This window comes from Callospermophilus lateralis, chromosome 3, assembly GCF_048772815.1.
Source record: "Callospermophilus lateralis isolate mCalLat2 chromosome 3, mCalLat2.hap1, whole genome shotgun sequence".
In the NCBI taxonomy this organism is placed as follows: domain Eukaryota; kingdom Metazoa; phylum Chordata; class Mammalia; order Rodentia; family Sciuridae; genus Callospermophilus; species Callospermophilus lateralis.
The window spans coordinates 86,501,179-86,518,623 of NC_135307.1; the positions used below are offsets into that span (position 1 = coordinate 86,501,179).

General features: G+C 36.2%; 1 protein-coding gene across 1 annotated transcript in view; it reads right to left on the reverse strand.

The window, feature by feature from the left end:
* The window catches only part of Fsip1 (fibrous sheath interacting protein 1), a 188,277-nt gene that overhangs the window by 128,303 nt on the left and 42,529 nt on the right, over window positions 1-17,445 (reverse strand). The window contains exons 8-9 of the mRNA XM_076848480.2: window positions 16,902-17,012; window positions 10,073-10,231 (exon numbers count right to left, since the gene is read on the reverse strand). Coding sequence (XP_076704595.1) covers window positions 10,073-10,231; window positions 16,902-17,012 — 270 coding nt within the window. The remainder of the gene's footprint in view (window positions 1-10,072; window positions 10,232-16,901; window positions 17,013-17,445) is intronic.

A 17,445-nucleotide genomic window follows, 5' to 3' on the forward strand; every position in this document is an offset into this window, starting at 1 on the left:
AGTCTCTCTTTCAAGAATAATATTTGACAGCCATGAAACAGACATTTTCTATCTTTAAGACCATTTTTTAACTTTGAGATCTCAGCTATCCTTGAAAGCTAACAACAACAACAAATCAGCTGAAACATGAAAAGAACAAAGAATATCTCTGAACAATTTTATCACCCCATCTTGACTTTCTCCTTTTGAAAAATGGAATCTAGTAACATAAATAAACTAGCATAACTTATGTAAAAGTTTTGTGGTATATTTGGGTGGAGAGAAAGATTCCAATTCTCTCTGTTTTCCATGAACACTTAACCCAATCCAGATACTAGTGGTGGGAACATACCACCACTCCTGCTGTCTCAAGGTCATAAGCCATGGGGCCTGACCCTTAAAAACACAACCTAAGAAAGCAGAGATGGCTCTACAAAGGTTCTACTAGCCAACAGACTGTTTCTTTGGAATATCATGACTCTGTTACTTTCTCCTAAGGTAGTTTCAACTGGGAGAAAGGACACACTATAAATCAGAATTATTACCTACAGGTTACTGATATTTCAATCTATGATTGTACAAAACATGATTTGGTGAAACCTATACAAAGCTGGTAGAGGGACAGTGGGTAACAAAAGATGGTACATTTTTCCACTTCAGACTACCACCCAATCCCAAACTAGATGAAGTAGTGAAATAGAGGAGGAGAGGGAAAAAATTATTTTCCAAAGCATTGCTACTCTCTGTATTCTACACCTTCTACCAGTTTTGTAAAGAATATTTGAGGGAATTATGCAGAGAAGAAACACATTCATTTCAAAAGTATCATCGGAGGGAGATTCAAAGTGGTGGATCAGAAGAAGGTTGAATTTCTAGTTGCCCCATGTTTAGGAATCAAGCAGCAAGAGTACTGCTTCTCAGTGAGGCGGATGAAAGAAGGAATTTCACTAAAATACTCGTCAGTCAGATTATCTTAGAGGCTCAGAAATTTGGATACACTGAACAAAGAAGAACAAGTACACTGGAACCCACTGGTGTGGCTTCGCTGGTTCACTACAAAGGGAAGGGATAACAAAGAGAAACACAATGGAGAAATTTGGTGTGAAAAAAAAAAAGAGAGAGAGAGAGAGAGATCAGAAAAGCAACCTGAACTTAGCTATACTATGAGCTGGTTTGAAAAGTTCTCTGTTTCTCAACCAGCCTCAGAGAGCTGAGGCAGCAGCCCTCTTGAGTGGCCATGCTGCAACTCACTGCTATGGGACCCAAGAGATAACAGCAAACACTGCCAGACTAACCTAGCAAGTGTCTACTGTGTAGTCTAGGGTGTACCTAGCAGAGTATGAGTGAAACCGGCACAGAGAAGATTGTACCCAAAGGGATTCATGTCAAAAAAGTGAAGGGAAGCCCAACTCATTTTTCCTCCGAGTGGCAGCTCACTTGACCAGCTGAAGTGAGTTGGAAATCTGAACAGGCAATTGTGAATACACTCAGGGACTAAACCTAGAGTCTATATTCATGGACAACAGAGTCTGTGAAGGATTGGCCCCCCTGCCCCACAAGAAGGACTACTTGGAGGCTTCTGAGATCCAGACTCTTGACAGAGATCAGCAACTGCCAGGTTGTAGGAGTGTGTTGATCTAATCTCTCCAAAGCAGATATCACCCAACAAAGTCCCTAAAGCCTGATTAGACCTAAGTCCCAGCCACTGGAACTCATCCTGTGTAACTCTGCAGCAGCCTTATCCTGGAAGTACATCAAGTTAGTGTGTGTAGACAATACTTCAACTAATAGTATGTCCCATTCCATCCTACCATATACTGGTGAGAAGGGAACCTGAGAAATAGTTCTACCAGCATCAGTCTTAGGCCATTTCAAATAGAAGCTCTCTGAACAATACAAAAAGAGGAAGGGGTTATAACCCCAGCCCTTCCATGCTCCTCCCCCTTCTCTAATAGTCCAAGAAGAAATGGAAAGAAAAGCAGTTGGGCATAGGCAGTGACCATCCATTCTTTTTATTTTGACTACCTCAGTAGAGACAATTCCTACATTTTTCATTAAGAATCTTTTGATCTGTGTGTGTGTGTATATGTGTGTGTGTGTGTATGTGTGTGTGTGCTTTCTTGCTTTGTTGATTGGTTTGTGGACATATATACATACACATATTTATTTCTTTTTTCCCATTTTTGGGGGGAGGTACTAGGGGTTGAACCCAGGGTTCTTAACCACATCCCCAGCCCTTTTGTTATTTTTTATTTTAAGACACAGTCTCACTAAGTTTCTTAGCTCTCTAAGTTGCTGAGGCTGGTTTTGAATTTGCAATCCTCCTGCCTCAGTCTCTAGAGTCACTGGGATTATAGGAATGTATCGCAATGCCTGACTCTTTTTTCTAATTTTTAGCATTTTTTAATGTAATTATCTTTTCTTGCCTTGTCTTTGGGGGTTAGGGTTTGGGGTTTGCATAATTTGATTTTCTTTTGTTTTGTTTCATTTGTTTCTTTCTCTACCCCTATTTCCTCCTCCTGCCAACAGTCAAAATTCTCAATATCCCCTTTTTTTCTCCCTTTATTTCTATTTTTTCTCCTCCTTCCTTAACCATTGCCTGCTATGTCTCTTTTGCATTTTCTCTGTTCACCTTTGAAATTGTAAACTCTTTTCTATCTCCCTATCACATTTTCTTTTCTCTTGATTAACCATATTTTTATCATCTTTTAGAACAAATTGGTTTATATAACATTTACTCCCACCATTCATGCTCTTGCAATTATTACTGCTGTGTATGACATTCTTGACACCTCTTGTTGACTTTAATGCCAGATCTACTTTATGGTTACTTATTTTTTTGCTGTTGGGCATTACTAACCCCATTATTTCCAGGTTTTATAATAATTAACATTGTAGATTTCATAGAGGAACCAGGCATTTATTTTGATGCTGTATATTATTTGCATTGGTTGAGGCTATTGTTTGTTTCCCCCTATTCTGTGAGGTGCTGGGAAGTCACAAGAACACTACAAGTTCTCACAGTAGAGTCTCTGCTGCTAAACTATACTCAGTCAAGAGACAGCTTACCTTGTTCCACACACAAATTAACAACACTCATATTCAGCTATATTTTAATATAAAGAATAAAAGAGGGGAAAAATAAACTAATGGCAGGCCTCAAGTAGAAACAGTTAGGGGTGGACCCTCAAGGTTCCCACTCATGGACATCGACTGCTACAGCAAAAACAGAGAGAACTGAACACAAAGGCTATGTATACCACAGCTATGAGGGGAGGTCTCAATATAGATCATTCTAGGGTACTTTGGCATTTGAAAACTATGTCCTTAAAAGGCCCACACATAAGAATAGAAGAGAAATTCCTCCTAACAGATGCATAAAACCCAACACAGAAATACAAGAAATATGAAAAACAAGGTAATATGACACTTCCTAAGTTCATAACACACCAGCAACTAACCCCAAAGATCCTGAAGTAAATAGAATATCAGATAAAAAAATTCAAAAGAATAATTATAAAAAATGATCAATGAATTGCAAGAGAACACAGAAAAACAACTGAATGAATTAAGGAAGTCAGTACAGGCTAAGAATAAGAAATTCATTAAGGAGTTAGAAATATTAAAAAAGAATCAAACAGAAATATTGCAAATAAAAGACATAATAAATAAAATAACATGCTCAGTTGAAAGTATCTCTAATACATAGACATGCTGAAGACAAGATCTCAGAGCTTGAAGTCAAAGGGACCAGCCTTAAACATTCAGATGAGGGGCTGGGGATGTGGCTCAAGCGGTAGCGCACTCGCCTGGCATGCGTGGGGCCCGGGTTCGATCCTCAGCACCATATACAAAACAAAGATGTTGTGTCTGCCGAAAACTAAAAAATAAATATTAAAATTCTTTCAAAAAAAAAAAAAAAGAAGATGTTTTTAAAAAAAAAACATTCAGATGATATTAAAGAAAATAAAATAAATAACAATGATTAGAATACAGAAGCATTCTGGAACAACATTAAGAGAGCAAATTTAAGAATCATTGGAATTGAGGAGGATTTTGAGATGCAGGATAATGGGATGGATAACCTCTTCAGGGAATAATAACAGAAAATTTTCCAAACCATCCAGTTATAGGACATCCAGTTATAGGAGGCATTCAGAACCCCAAATACAAAAGATCAAAAAAGAAACTCTCTGCAACATATTATAATTAAAATGCCTAACATACAGAACAAAGATAGAATTTTTTTTAAACCTCAAGAGAAAAAGGTCAGATCACATTTATAGGCAAACCAAACAGAATCACTTCTAATTTCTAAGCAGAACTCCCTGCTCTCTCCAACAGGCACTAACCCAACACAGTGCTTGGAGCCATGTAGCCAGTCCATAGCTCGCAAAGCCTGGGCCTGATCTGCTTGATACAAAACAGCTATCTGTGGTAGTTGTGCAGGACACAGAGCACAGCCCACAAGACCTCCAGAGAGAGAGAGATTCCTAACTGGGAAGTAGAAAGGGAGGGGTGAGTGAGATACAGTTTAGAGACTAAATTAGAGACCAGGAATTGTGAGATCTACAAGTGATATAAGGAGACAGGACCAGCCACCCACATCACAAGAGCAAACTTCAAAGGAGATCCTTGGGGAGCAATCTTCCAACAAGGAACAGCAAGTGCTATACTCCACCTCCAGAAGCTCCACCCCCAAGAACAACCCTCTCACCCTAATAATTTTGACCATCCTAAGGATGCAGATACCAGCAAATAACAGACAAACCCACCTACTGGATGAAAAGGGAAGCAGGAAAGATACTGAACTCCAACAAAAACAATCCATTAATTTTCCTTCAAATTTTTTTTTCTCTTTTCTCTCTCTCTCTTCTCCCACCCTCACATCCCCAACATTTGTGAAACCAAGTACTTTTCATGAATTAGTCTACTGAGGTCTGGAATGTCTAAATAGTATATTGCAGTTGTGTTGTATATTCTTTTTTATTTTTACATTTTTTATTTTTCTTAATTTTTATGATTGTTTTTTGTACTGTCTTATTGTCTTCCCACTTACTTGTCTCCCTCAAATCACTTTCTCTCTTTTTTCCTGCTACAAGCCAACTTCTTTAGATTCCTCTTTCACACTTCCTAAGATCTAATAACTCTATATCCTCACCTTCTACCTCCTTAACATCTCATCTGACACCCCACCTCCAGTTCTCTCTTTGTCCACTATCAGAAACTGTAGACCTTTTTGCAAACCTACTGTTTATATTGTAGATAATAATTGAATTCACCATTTATTTATATTCTGACAAAATTATAAATGTCTTAACAGCAGTTATTTGGTTTAAGGCTCTATATTGTTTGTATTGGAATCTGTTAACATTGTTTGTCCCCTTAAAGGAGAGTTATTCGAACCCTGCAGGGACACTATAAGCCTATAGGGTAAAACTGTAACACCTTGGATCCGCAGTGCTATATGAGAAGACACATGAACAACATGAGGAAACAAGGGAAGAAAGTGTCCCAAATAAATCAAGATACGGCATTATTAGAATCTATGGCCAGCACAGCAGAAGAAATTACAGAGAAGAAGTTCAGGATGTACATAATTAAAATGTTCTATGAATCAAAGGATGATATAAGAGAGCAAATACAGGCAGCAAAAGATCATTTCAATAGAGAACTACATAAGCAAATACAGGAGGCAAAAGGCTACGTCACATCAAAGATAGAGATTCTGGGGGGGAAAAACGTCAGAAATCCTGGAAATGAAGGAAACAATAATCCAAAACAAAAACTCAATAGAAAGCATCACCAACAAACTAGATCACTTGGAAGACATAACATCAGATAATGAAGACAAAATATACAATCATGAAAACAAAGTTGACCACACAGTAAAGATGGTAAGAAACCATGAGCAGAACATCCAAGAATTATGGGATAACATCAAAAGAACAAAAGAATTATTAGAATAAAGGAAGGCATAGAGTTACAAACCAAAGGAATAATCAATCTATTCAATGAAATAATATCAGAAAACTTATACTCCAATAAATTGGAAAATCTAGAAGAAATGTGTTCATTTGATCTGCCCAATTGAATCAAGGGTTTACACAAAACCTAAGCAGACCAATAACTTGAAATTATATAGAATCAGTAATAAAAAGCCTTCCAATAAAGAAAAGCCCCAGACCAGAAGATTCTCAGCTGAATTCTCCAGACCTTTAAAGAACTAATGCCAATACTCCTCAAACATTTCATTAAATAGAAAAGGATGGAACACTTCCAAATTCACTCTATGAAGCCAGTATCACACTCATACATTGGTGTCCAGATAAGGACACATCAAGGATAGAAAACTACAGACCAATATCCCTGATGAACTTAGATATAAAAATGCCGAGTATGACAAACCTGTAGTTGTGGCTCTATTCTCGTTGTTTTGAGGATCCTAAGCCTCATTTGTAGCAGTAAGCAAATCAAGCATTATGATAAATGAATGAAACATGAAGCTGATGTTTGTTGCAGAAGCATCTGGACTTTAAGAGGAATTGTGCGCCAGGCCCATTTCTGTGTATTTGCATCCAACTGTAATGAGCCTATTTATGTCAAATTGGTGGAGTCCCTTTGTGCTGAACACCAAATCAATCTAATTAATGTCAATGACAACAAGAAACTAGGAGAATGGGCAAACCCCGTAAAGTGGTTGGTTGCAGTTTAGTTGTTAAGGATTATGGCAAAGAATCTCAGACCAAAAATGTCATCGAACAGTACTTCAAATATACCTGGAGACTGAACAATATGTTACTGAATGAACATTGGGTTGCAAAAGACATCAGGAGGAGATTTAAAAATTCTTAGAGGTAAATGAGAACACAGACACAACATATAGAAATCTCCGGGACACTGTGAAGGCAATACTAAGAGGAAAGTTCATTGCACGGAGTTCATTCCTTAAAAGAATAAAAAGTCAACAAATAAATGACCTAACAGTACATCTCAAAGCCCTAGAAAAAGAAGAACAAATAAACTCCAAAAGCAGTAGAAGGCAGGAAATAATTAAAATTAGAGATGAAATCAAAACAAAAGAAGCAATTGAAAATATTGACAAAAAAAATTGGTTCTTTGAAAAAATAAAGTTGACAAACCCTTACCATGCTAACAAAGGGAAATAGAGAGAAAACTCAAATTATTAACATATGTAATAAAAAAAGGTAATATCACAACACACACTAAAGAAATACAGAGGATAATTAGAAACTACTTTGAAAACTTGTACTCCAATAAAATAGAAGATATTAAAGGCATCCAAAAATTTCTTAAATCATATGATTTGCCCAAATTGAATCAGAATGATATATACAATTTAAACAGACCAATATCAAGCAATGAAATAGAAGACACCATCAGAAGCCTACCAACCAAGAAAAGCTATTTATTTATTTATATATTTATTTATATAGCAGAGTTCTACAAGACTCTTAAATAAGAACTAATACCAATACTCTTCAATTTATTCCATGAAATAGAAAAAGAGGGAGCACTTCCAAACTCATTCCATGAGGCCAATATCACCCTGATTCCAAAACCAGACAAAGATACATCAAAGAAAAAAAAATTCAGAACAATATCTCTAATGAACATAGATGCAAAAATTCTCAATAAAATTCTGGCAAATCAAATACAGAAACATATCCAAAAGATAGAGAACCACGATCAAGTGGGATTCATCCCAGGGATGCAAGGTTGGTTCAACATATGGAAATCAATAAATGCAATTCATCACATCAATAGACTCAAAGATAAGAATCATATGATCATCTTAATAGATGCAGAAAAACTTTCAACATGTTTAAAACACTAGAAAAATTAGGGATAAAAGGAACATACCTCAATATCGTAAAGGCTATCTACACTAAGCCCCAGACCAACATCATTCTAAATGGAGAAAAATTGAAGGAATTCCCTAAAAAGTGGAACATGACAGGGATGTCCTCTTTCACCACTTCTACTCAACATAGTTATTGGAACACTGGCCAGAGCAATTAGACAGACAAAAGAAATTAAAGGGATATGCATAGAAAAAGAAGAACTTAAACTAGCACTAATTTCTGACAATATGATTCTATACCTCGAACACCCTAAAAATGCCACCAGCAAACTTCTAGAACTAGTAAATGAACTCAGCAAAGTAGCAGGATATAAAATCAACACCCATAAATCAAAGGCATTTCTGTACATCAGTGACAAATCCTCTGAAATGGAAATGATGAAAATTATCCCATTTACAATAGCCTCTGAAATAAAAATACTTGGGAATCAACTTAATGAAAGAGGTGACAGATACAATGAAATATATAATGAAAACTACAGAACCCTAAAGAAAAAAATCAAAGAAGACCTTAGAAAATGGGAAGATATACCTTGCTCTTAGGTAGGCAGAATTAATATTATCAAAATGACCAGACTATCAAAAGCACTATACAGATTTAATTCAATCATGATCAAAATCCCAAAGGCATTCCTCATAGAATAGCAATCATGAAATTCATCTGGAAAAATAAGAGACCCAGAATAGTTAAAGCAAACCTTAGCAGGAAGTGTGAAGCAGGTGGCATCACTATACCAGACCTTAAACTATACACAGAGCAATCATAACAAAAACAGCATGGTATTGGCACCAAAACAGACTAGCAGACCAATGGTACAGAATAAAGGACACAGAGACTAACCCACAAAATTACAATTATCTTAAGTTAGACAAAGGTACCAAAACATATATTGGAGAAAAGATAGTCTCCTCAACAAATAGTGCTGGGAAAATTGGAAATCCATATGCAACAAAATGAAATTAAACCCCTATCTCTTACCATTCACAAAAATCACCTCAAAGGGGATCAAGAGCCTAGGAATAAAACCAGAGACCCTGCATCTAATAGAAGAAAAGGTAGGCCCTAATCTTCATCATATTGGATTACACCACAACTTCCATAATAAGACACCTATGGCACAAGAATTAAAATCAAGTATCAATAAATGGGATGGATTCAAACTAAAATGTTTCTTCTCAGCAAAAGAAATAAGCAATGAGGTGAATAGAGAGCATACATCTTCAGGGAAAATTTTTACCCTGCACACATCAGATAGAGCACTAATCTCTAGGGTATATAAAGAACTCAAAAAATGAAACACCAAAAAAACAAATAAACCAATCAGTAAATGGGCCAAGGACCTGAACTGACACTTCTCTGAAGACGATACACAATCAGTCAGCAAATATATGAAAAAATGTTCATCATCCCTATCAATTAGAGAAATGCAAATCAAAACTACTCTAAGATTTCATCTTACTCCTGTCAGAATGGCAGCTATTATGAAGACAAACAACATTAAGTGTTGGCAAGAATGTGGGGGTAAAGTACACTCATACATTGCTGGTGGGACTGCAAATTGGTACAGCCACTATTGAAAGGAGTATGTAGATTCCTTGGAAAACTGGGAATGCAACCACAATTTGACCCAGCTGTCCCTCTCCTTGGTCTATACCCAAAGGACTTAAAAACAGCATACTACAGGGACACAGCCACATCAATGTTTATAGCAGCACAATTCACAACAGCTAAACTTTGGTCCAACCTAGATGCCCTTCAGTAGACGAATGGATTTTTAAAAACGTGGCATATATACACGATGGAATATTACTCAGCAATAAAAGAGAATAAAATCATGGCATTGCAGGTAAATGGATGGCATTGGAAAAGATAATGCTCAGTGAAGTTAGCCAATCCCCCCCCAAAAAAAAAGTGCCAAATGTTTTATCTGATATAAGGAGTCTGATTCATAATGGGGTAGGGAAGGGGAGCATGGGAGGAATAGAAAAACTCTAGATAGGGCAGAGAGTTGGGAGGGAAAGGGAGGGGACAGGGTGAAATGATGTGATGAAAATCATTATCCAAAGAACATGTATAAAGATATGAATTGGTGTGAATATACTTTATATACAACCAGAGATATGAAAAAAGTACTCTCTATATATAATATGAATTGTAATACATTCTGGTGTCATATATTTTAAAAATCAATTTAAAAAAAAGAATACCTGATCATTCTGATTTTCAAGTCTTGGAGAAAAGCTGGGAATTATTGGGCGGACTGCAGCTAGTTCTTGGAGTTTTGTATCAATTTCAGCAAGCTGCTGATGCTGGGTGACTGCAAATGTGTATCCTTCTCCTGGGACCAGCCAACCAGACTGATCACCCTAAAATGAAACAAGGGTTACCAGGTCATATCCATACTACATTTTCCAAAACATACCTTTCAGACTGCTTTATCAAAGCCCAGGATTTCACAAAACAAACAAAAGCAAAACAAAAAACACAGAATTAATATTAGGATGGTAGAAGAAAAAATAAAATAATTTACAGTTTCATTATCTGCCAACTCTGTGTAAAGTATCTTCTTACATTATGTGGGAATTTCTCCTATGGAATAAATCTCTTAGTCTGGTTATCATAATATTTTCATTTCTCTACTTTAGAAAAAGGTTTTGTGATGTGTTGAATAGGAAGAAATCAGTAACTACCCTAAAGGAAAACACAATCAAAGGAGAAACAAAGTCAAGTAAAAAACAAAACAAAACAAAATTACTGGGAATACAAACAATATTTCAATAATAACCCTGAATATTAATGGCCTAAACTCATCAGTTAAAAGACACAGACTGGCAAATTGGATTAAAAAAGAAGACCCAACAATATGTTGCCTTCAAGAGACTCATCTTATTGGAAAAGACATCTACAGACTGAAGGTGAAAGGATGGGAACAAACATAACACTCACATGCACTGTGGAAACAAGCAGGGATTTCCATTCTCATATCAGATAAAAGTGGACTTCAAACCAAAGTTAGTCAGAAAGGATAAAGAAGAACATTATGTACTGCTTAAGGGAATCATATATCAACTAGACATAACAATCATAAATATTTATGCCCCAAACAATGGAGCATCTACATACATTAAACAAACTCTTCTCAGTTCAAGAGTCAAATAGACTACAACACAAAAATACTGGGTGACTTTAACACATCTCTTTCACCACTGCATAGATCTTCTAAACAAAAAATAAACAAAGAAATTATAGAACTCAATAATACCACCAATAATTTAGACTTAACAGACATACATAAAATATTCCATCCATCAATGAGTGAAGACACTTTTTTCTAAGAAGCACATGGATCCTTCCCTAAAATAGAGCATATGGTAAATACAAAAATATAGTGATAGTACCCTGCATTCTACCAGACCATAATGGAATAAAATTAGAAATCAATGATAAAATAAAAAATAAAAGCTATTCCAACACCTGGAGATTAATAATACATTATTAAAATATGCATGGATAGCAGAAGACATCAGGGAGGAGATAAAAAAATCTTAGAAGTAAACGATAATTTTGATACAACAAACCAAAATCTCTGGGACACTATAAAGGCATTGCTAAGAGGAAAGTTCATTGCATTGAACTCATTCATTAAAAGAAGTAAAAGTCAACAAATAAATAACCTGACATTACATCTCAAAGCCCTCGAGAAAGAAGAAAAAATCAATATCAAAAATAGTAGAAGACAGAAAATAATTAAAATAAGGGCTGAAATCAATGAAATTGAAACAAAAGAAATAATTGAAAAAAAAATTGATAAAACAAAAAGCTGGCTCTTTGAAAAAATTAATAAAACTGATAAACCCTTAACCACCCTAACAAAAAGAAGTGAAAACTCAAATTACTAAAATTTGTGATGAAAAAGGAAATATTATGACAGATACTACTGAAATACTGAAGATAACTAGAAACTATTTTGAAAATTTATACTCCAATAAAATAGAAAATATTGAAGACACCAGAAAATTTCTAGATAAATAGGAGCTTCCCAAACTGAATCAGGAGGATATACACAATTTAAACAGATAAATATCAAGCATGAATAGAAGATGCCATCAAAAGCCTACCAACTAAGAAAAGTCAAAGACCAGACAGGTTCTCAGACAAGTTCTATAGGACTTACAAAAAAGAAAATAATACCAATACTCCTCAAATTATTTCATGAAATAGAAAAGAGGGAACCTTTCCAAACTCATTCTATGAAGTGAGTGTCACCTTGAAACCTAAGCCAGACAAAGACATATCAAGGAAAGAAAGCTTCAGACCAATATCCCAGATGAACAAAATTTTCAATAAAATTCTGGCAAATTGCATACAAAAACATATTTAAAAGATAGTGCACCATGATCAAATGGTGTTCATTTCAGGGATGCAAGGTTGGTTCAACATACAGAGTTCAAAAAACATAATTCATCACATCAATAGATTAAAGATAAGAATCATATCTCAATACATGCAGAAAAAGCAATTGATAAAATACAACACCCTTTCATGGTCAGAACACTAGAAAAAATAGGGATAGTAGGACATATCTCAACATTGTGAAAGCTATCTATGCTAAGCCCAAGGCCAACATTATTCTAAATGGAGAAAAATTGGAGGCATTCCCTCTAAGAACTGGAACAAGACAGGGATGCCCTCTTCCACCACTCCTATTCAACACAGTCTTTGAAACTCTAGCCAGAGCAATTAGATAGATGAAAGGGATTAAAAGGATATAAATTTCCGAAGTCTGACTGGGCAGGAGCCACTTGTCAAAAGAAACGAACTTTATTTTTAGAACACACACACCGCACCACACAGCTCCTCAGGAAAATCCTCAGAGCCCAACTGCCACCACCGGCTTCCCAAAGCCTCTCAACCTCCCCCACTCCTCCTGCTCTTGAGGCCGATTGACTGGGTCACGTGGGCAGAGCCAAAAAAAAGTCCCCCAATGAGCAGCTCTGTGGTCTGAAAGGGCAGGGAAACAGCCCAATGAGCATCACCACAGAGGAGCCAATCAGTTGGCAGCTAGAAGTTTGCTGGGGCCACTGTGAGCCAGTCATTAGCTGGCAGCTGGAAGTTTGCTGGCAGCTGGAAGTTTGCTGGGGCCCCTTCGGCTGTGGCTCTCAAAAATAAATAGGAAAAGAAGAACTCAAACTTTCACTATTTGCCAACAACATGATTCTATACTTACAGGATCCAAAAAACTCCACCAGAAAACTTCTAGAACTAATAAATCAATTCAGCAAAGTATCAGGATATAAAATCAACACCCATAAATCAAAAGCATTTCTATACATCAGTGATGAATTCTCAGAAAGAAAAATTAGAAAAATACCCTATTCACAATTGTCTCATTAAAAAAAATAATAAAATACTTGGGAATCAATCTAACAAAAGAGGTTAAAGTCCTATACAATGAAAACTACAGAACACTAAAGAAAGACATTGAATGTTCTTGGATAAGAAGAATTAATACTGTCAAAATGGACATATTATCAAAAGTTTTATACAGATTTAATGCAATTCCAATTAAAATACCAACAACATTCTTCATATAAATAGAAAAAGCAATCATGAAATTCATTTGGAAAAATAAGAGAACCAGAATAGCCAAAGTGCTCCTTAGCAAGAAGAGGCATCACAATATCAGACCTTCAACTATACTACAGAGCTATAGTAACAAAAATGGCATGATATCAGCACCAAAATAGACTTGTAGACTAATGGTACAGAACAGAAGACACAGAGACAAACCCACGTTAAAACAGTTATCTCATACTTGACAAAGGCACCAAAAACATACATTGGCGAAAAGATAGCCTCCTTCAACAAATGGTGCTAGAAAACTGGGAATCTATATGCAGCAAAATGAAATTAAACCCACTATCTTTCACCATGTACAAAACTCAAGTCAAAGTGTATCAAAGGCACTAGAACAGAGACCCTGCAACAAAAAGAAGAAAAAGTAGGCCCAAATCTTCATCATTTCAGATTAGGTCCTAACTTCCTTAACCAGACTCCTAAAGTGAAAGAAATAAAATCATGAATTAATAAATGGGATGAATTCAAACTAAAAACCTTCTTTTCAGCAAAGGAAACAATCCATAAGAGAAATGCCCAAAGAGTGGGAGAACATCTTTACTACACACACATAAGATAGAGCACTATTCTCCAGGATATATAAAGAATTTTAAAAATTTAACACTAAAAAACTAAATAACTCAATCAATAAATGGGCTAAGGAACTGAACAGATACTTTTCAGAAGAAGATATACAATTGATCAACAAATATATGAAAAAATGTTCAACTTCTTTAGTAAGCAGAGAAATACAAATCAAAACTACTCAAAGATTTCATCTCACTCTAGTCAGAAAAGCAATTATCAAGGATACAAGCAATAATAAGTGTTGGCAAGAATGTAGAGAAAAGGTACACTCATACATTGCTGGTGGGACTACAAATTATTGCAACCACTATAAAAAGCAGTATGTAGATTCCTTAAAAAACTTGGAATGGAACCACCATTTGACCCAGCTATCCCACTCCTCAGCCTATACCCAAAGGACTTAAAATCAGCATACTACAGTGATACAGCCACATCAATGTTTACAGCAGCTCAAATCACAAGAATTAAACTGTGGAACCAACCTAGACCCCCTTCAACAGATGAATGGATAAAGAAACTGTGGTACATATACACAATGGAATATTACTAAGTATAAAAGAGGATAAAATTATAGCATTTGTATATAAATGGATGGAGATGGGACAGTATCATGCTAAAAGAAGAAAGCCAATCCCAAAAAATTTATAAAGGCTGAATGTTCTCTCTGGTAAGTAGATACTGACCCATAATGGGGGCACGGGAGGTGGTTAGAGGGGCAGTGCATGGGGAGAATGAAGGAATTTTGATTGGGCAAAGGGAAGGGAATGAAGGGGAGGGGACATGGGTGTAGGAAAGCTGGTGGAACATTACCCTAGGTACATGTATGACTGTACATGTGGTATAACTCTACACTGTATACAACCAGAGAAAAGTTGTACTCCATTTTTATACAATGAATCAAAATGCATTCTGCTATCATGTATAACTAATTAGAACAAAAAAATAATTTTTTAAAGAATGAGAATAAGACATAAATGCTAACAAGAATAATATGCAAAATGCAATATTAATAGCAAAAAAAAATCCCTATGAAAGCATTCCTAGAACGTACAAGGAAGATTCATCATAACATAGTTTGACACACAGACAGTGGGCAGCAGTTTACAAATTCACAATTAACAAAACAAGGACTGAAACCAAGGTTTCTTAATTCTATTATTTGAGCTTTTGTTCATCAAATAAGAAAATTATCATAAATCAACAAAGCTAATGTATCTCAGAGTTATGGGGATATTCAGCAATGTGCCTTGCCTACCCTTTGCCCCTACTTCACCAGCCCCCACAGCAAAATCTTTGTCCATTCCTAGACCCAGCCCCCACTGAGTGCTCATTATCCAAGAAAAGATTATTTAGACATCGTAACCTGTGATATTCTGTAGATTTGTTTTTGGTTTAGGGTGGAAGGTGAGAAACATTCTGTTTACCCACATGGAATTTTATTGAATGGACTTACCTGTCAATATTTTAATGTTTCCCATAAAAATCTGAATTTTTAGCTTGTTTCAAAAAATTGGAGGATCCGGGCAGCCCTGAACTACGATTTTTTTTTTTTTTTTTTTTGAGGGATACCAAAGATTGAACCTAGGGACACTTAAAAATTGAGCATATTCCCATACCTTTTTTAAAAATATTTTATTTAGAGACATGATCTTGCTGAGTTGCCTAGGGCCTCACTAAGTTGATGAGGCTGGCTTCAAACTCACAATCCTCCTGCCTCTGCTTCTGGAGACACTGGAATTAGAGGTGTATGCCACTGCACCCAACTGGACTAGGATTTCCACACAGCAATCACTAGCTGATGCCAGTCCCACTGAATTGGTGCATCCTGCCCTACTAGTCACAGTTATCACCACACATGCATTGCTTTTGTACCTAAAGCAAAATCCATCCTCTGAACCTATGGGTCTTAGGCTGGGTTACATAGATCCAGAACCTGAGACAGGGAATCTTGCTTGAGTGATTTATCAGAGAAATGTCTTTGGGAATAGAGGCATGAGGCAAACAGTCTAGGACAAGGGCACAAAGCAAGCTAAAGACCAGCGTGGATCTGATCTCTGGAGAAGCAATACAAAGCTAATCCTATTTTGAGGTGAGGGATCTGAGGTAGGCAGGGCTACTTGGCTCCCATTTGGCTCCAGCTAATTCTCCAAGGAAGGGGACAGGTATGTACCCTGGCACAGGGCTAGGGAATGGACACACAGACAAGTTTTAGGTAAAGGGGATCTGGAAAGGGTGCCAACATTTGTTCCACCATGTCTCTATTCAACACAGGAGAATAAAATACAGCAGGGCTAGTTGTGTCAAGGAACACAGGAGGGTGTATTTCTTTGTAGAAGTAAAGAATATTCCTATGATATTACTATTTAAACACTGGGCCACTGCACTCTTTCTGGGACCTTCTGGGACACTATAAATACCTGCACTTGCCCCCTTCATTACATATTTCCCCTTTTCAGCTCAGTTTTTTGCCCCCCAGGGAATTAATTGGTCAAGTTTAATTGGGAAGGAGCAGGATGGTATTCTTTAGGATTACTGAAAACTACAGTGAAACACCATGTGTCCAATGTGGGGATAATAAAAAAGGATAGAGAGAAATACATTCTTATGTCATCAGTGTCTAAGCCCATCTCATCACAGGCGGTGGTTACTATCGTGATAATCAATGTGTGGTCCTCTAATAAAGACTTAAAATGATCTTAAAGAATTAATAATAAATTGACCAAAAATGAATTTGAAAACATGTATAAAATAGGAATTTTTAAAGTCAGAGAATGCTGTATCATAACCTAAAAAAAATCTACTGTATAAGTCATTGACTATGAGTTTCCATACCTCAGAACTGGACAGTCCCGAATCTCTATCATCTAAGTCCTTCAAAAGTTCAGCCAGTCTTTGCTTCTCTCTGTCAATCATAACCACTGGGTTTCTTGAATTCTTAGCCAACTACAGAATTCATTAATGAGAAACATTAAATATTCAAAGCAATTCATAATTCAGGAAAATAAAAAAGTGGCAGAGGCATCCACAGAATAGAAACACCAAGACATATGTTGAGAGACATATGTTAGACCCTAACCCTAACCCTAACCCTAATTTTATATTGCTAGGTAATTTTATTTTATGACAAACACTTTTGTGGGGCCACTTCCAAACAAAAATATTTCCACTATAAACAGGCGAGAGCATTTTCTAATCTCTCCTTGTAAAATGTGCATACACACATGCAAAAATATATTTGCTGAGACATTTGGAAGGACTCTTCCTTTTTTCCACATTTTTACTGATGCATTATTATTGTATATGTTGGTGGAATTCCTCTTCTTGACATTTCCTTATAGAAGATATTTACTAAATGAAACTGATTTTAAGTTTCAAG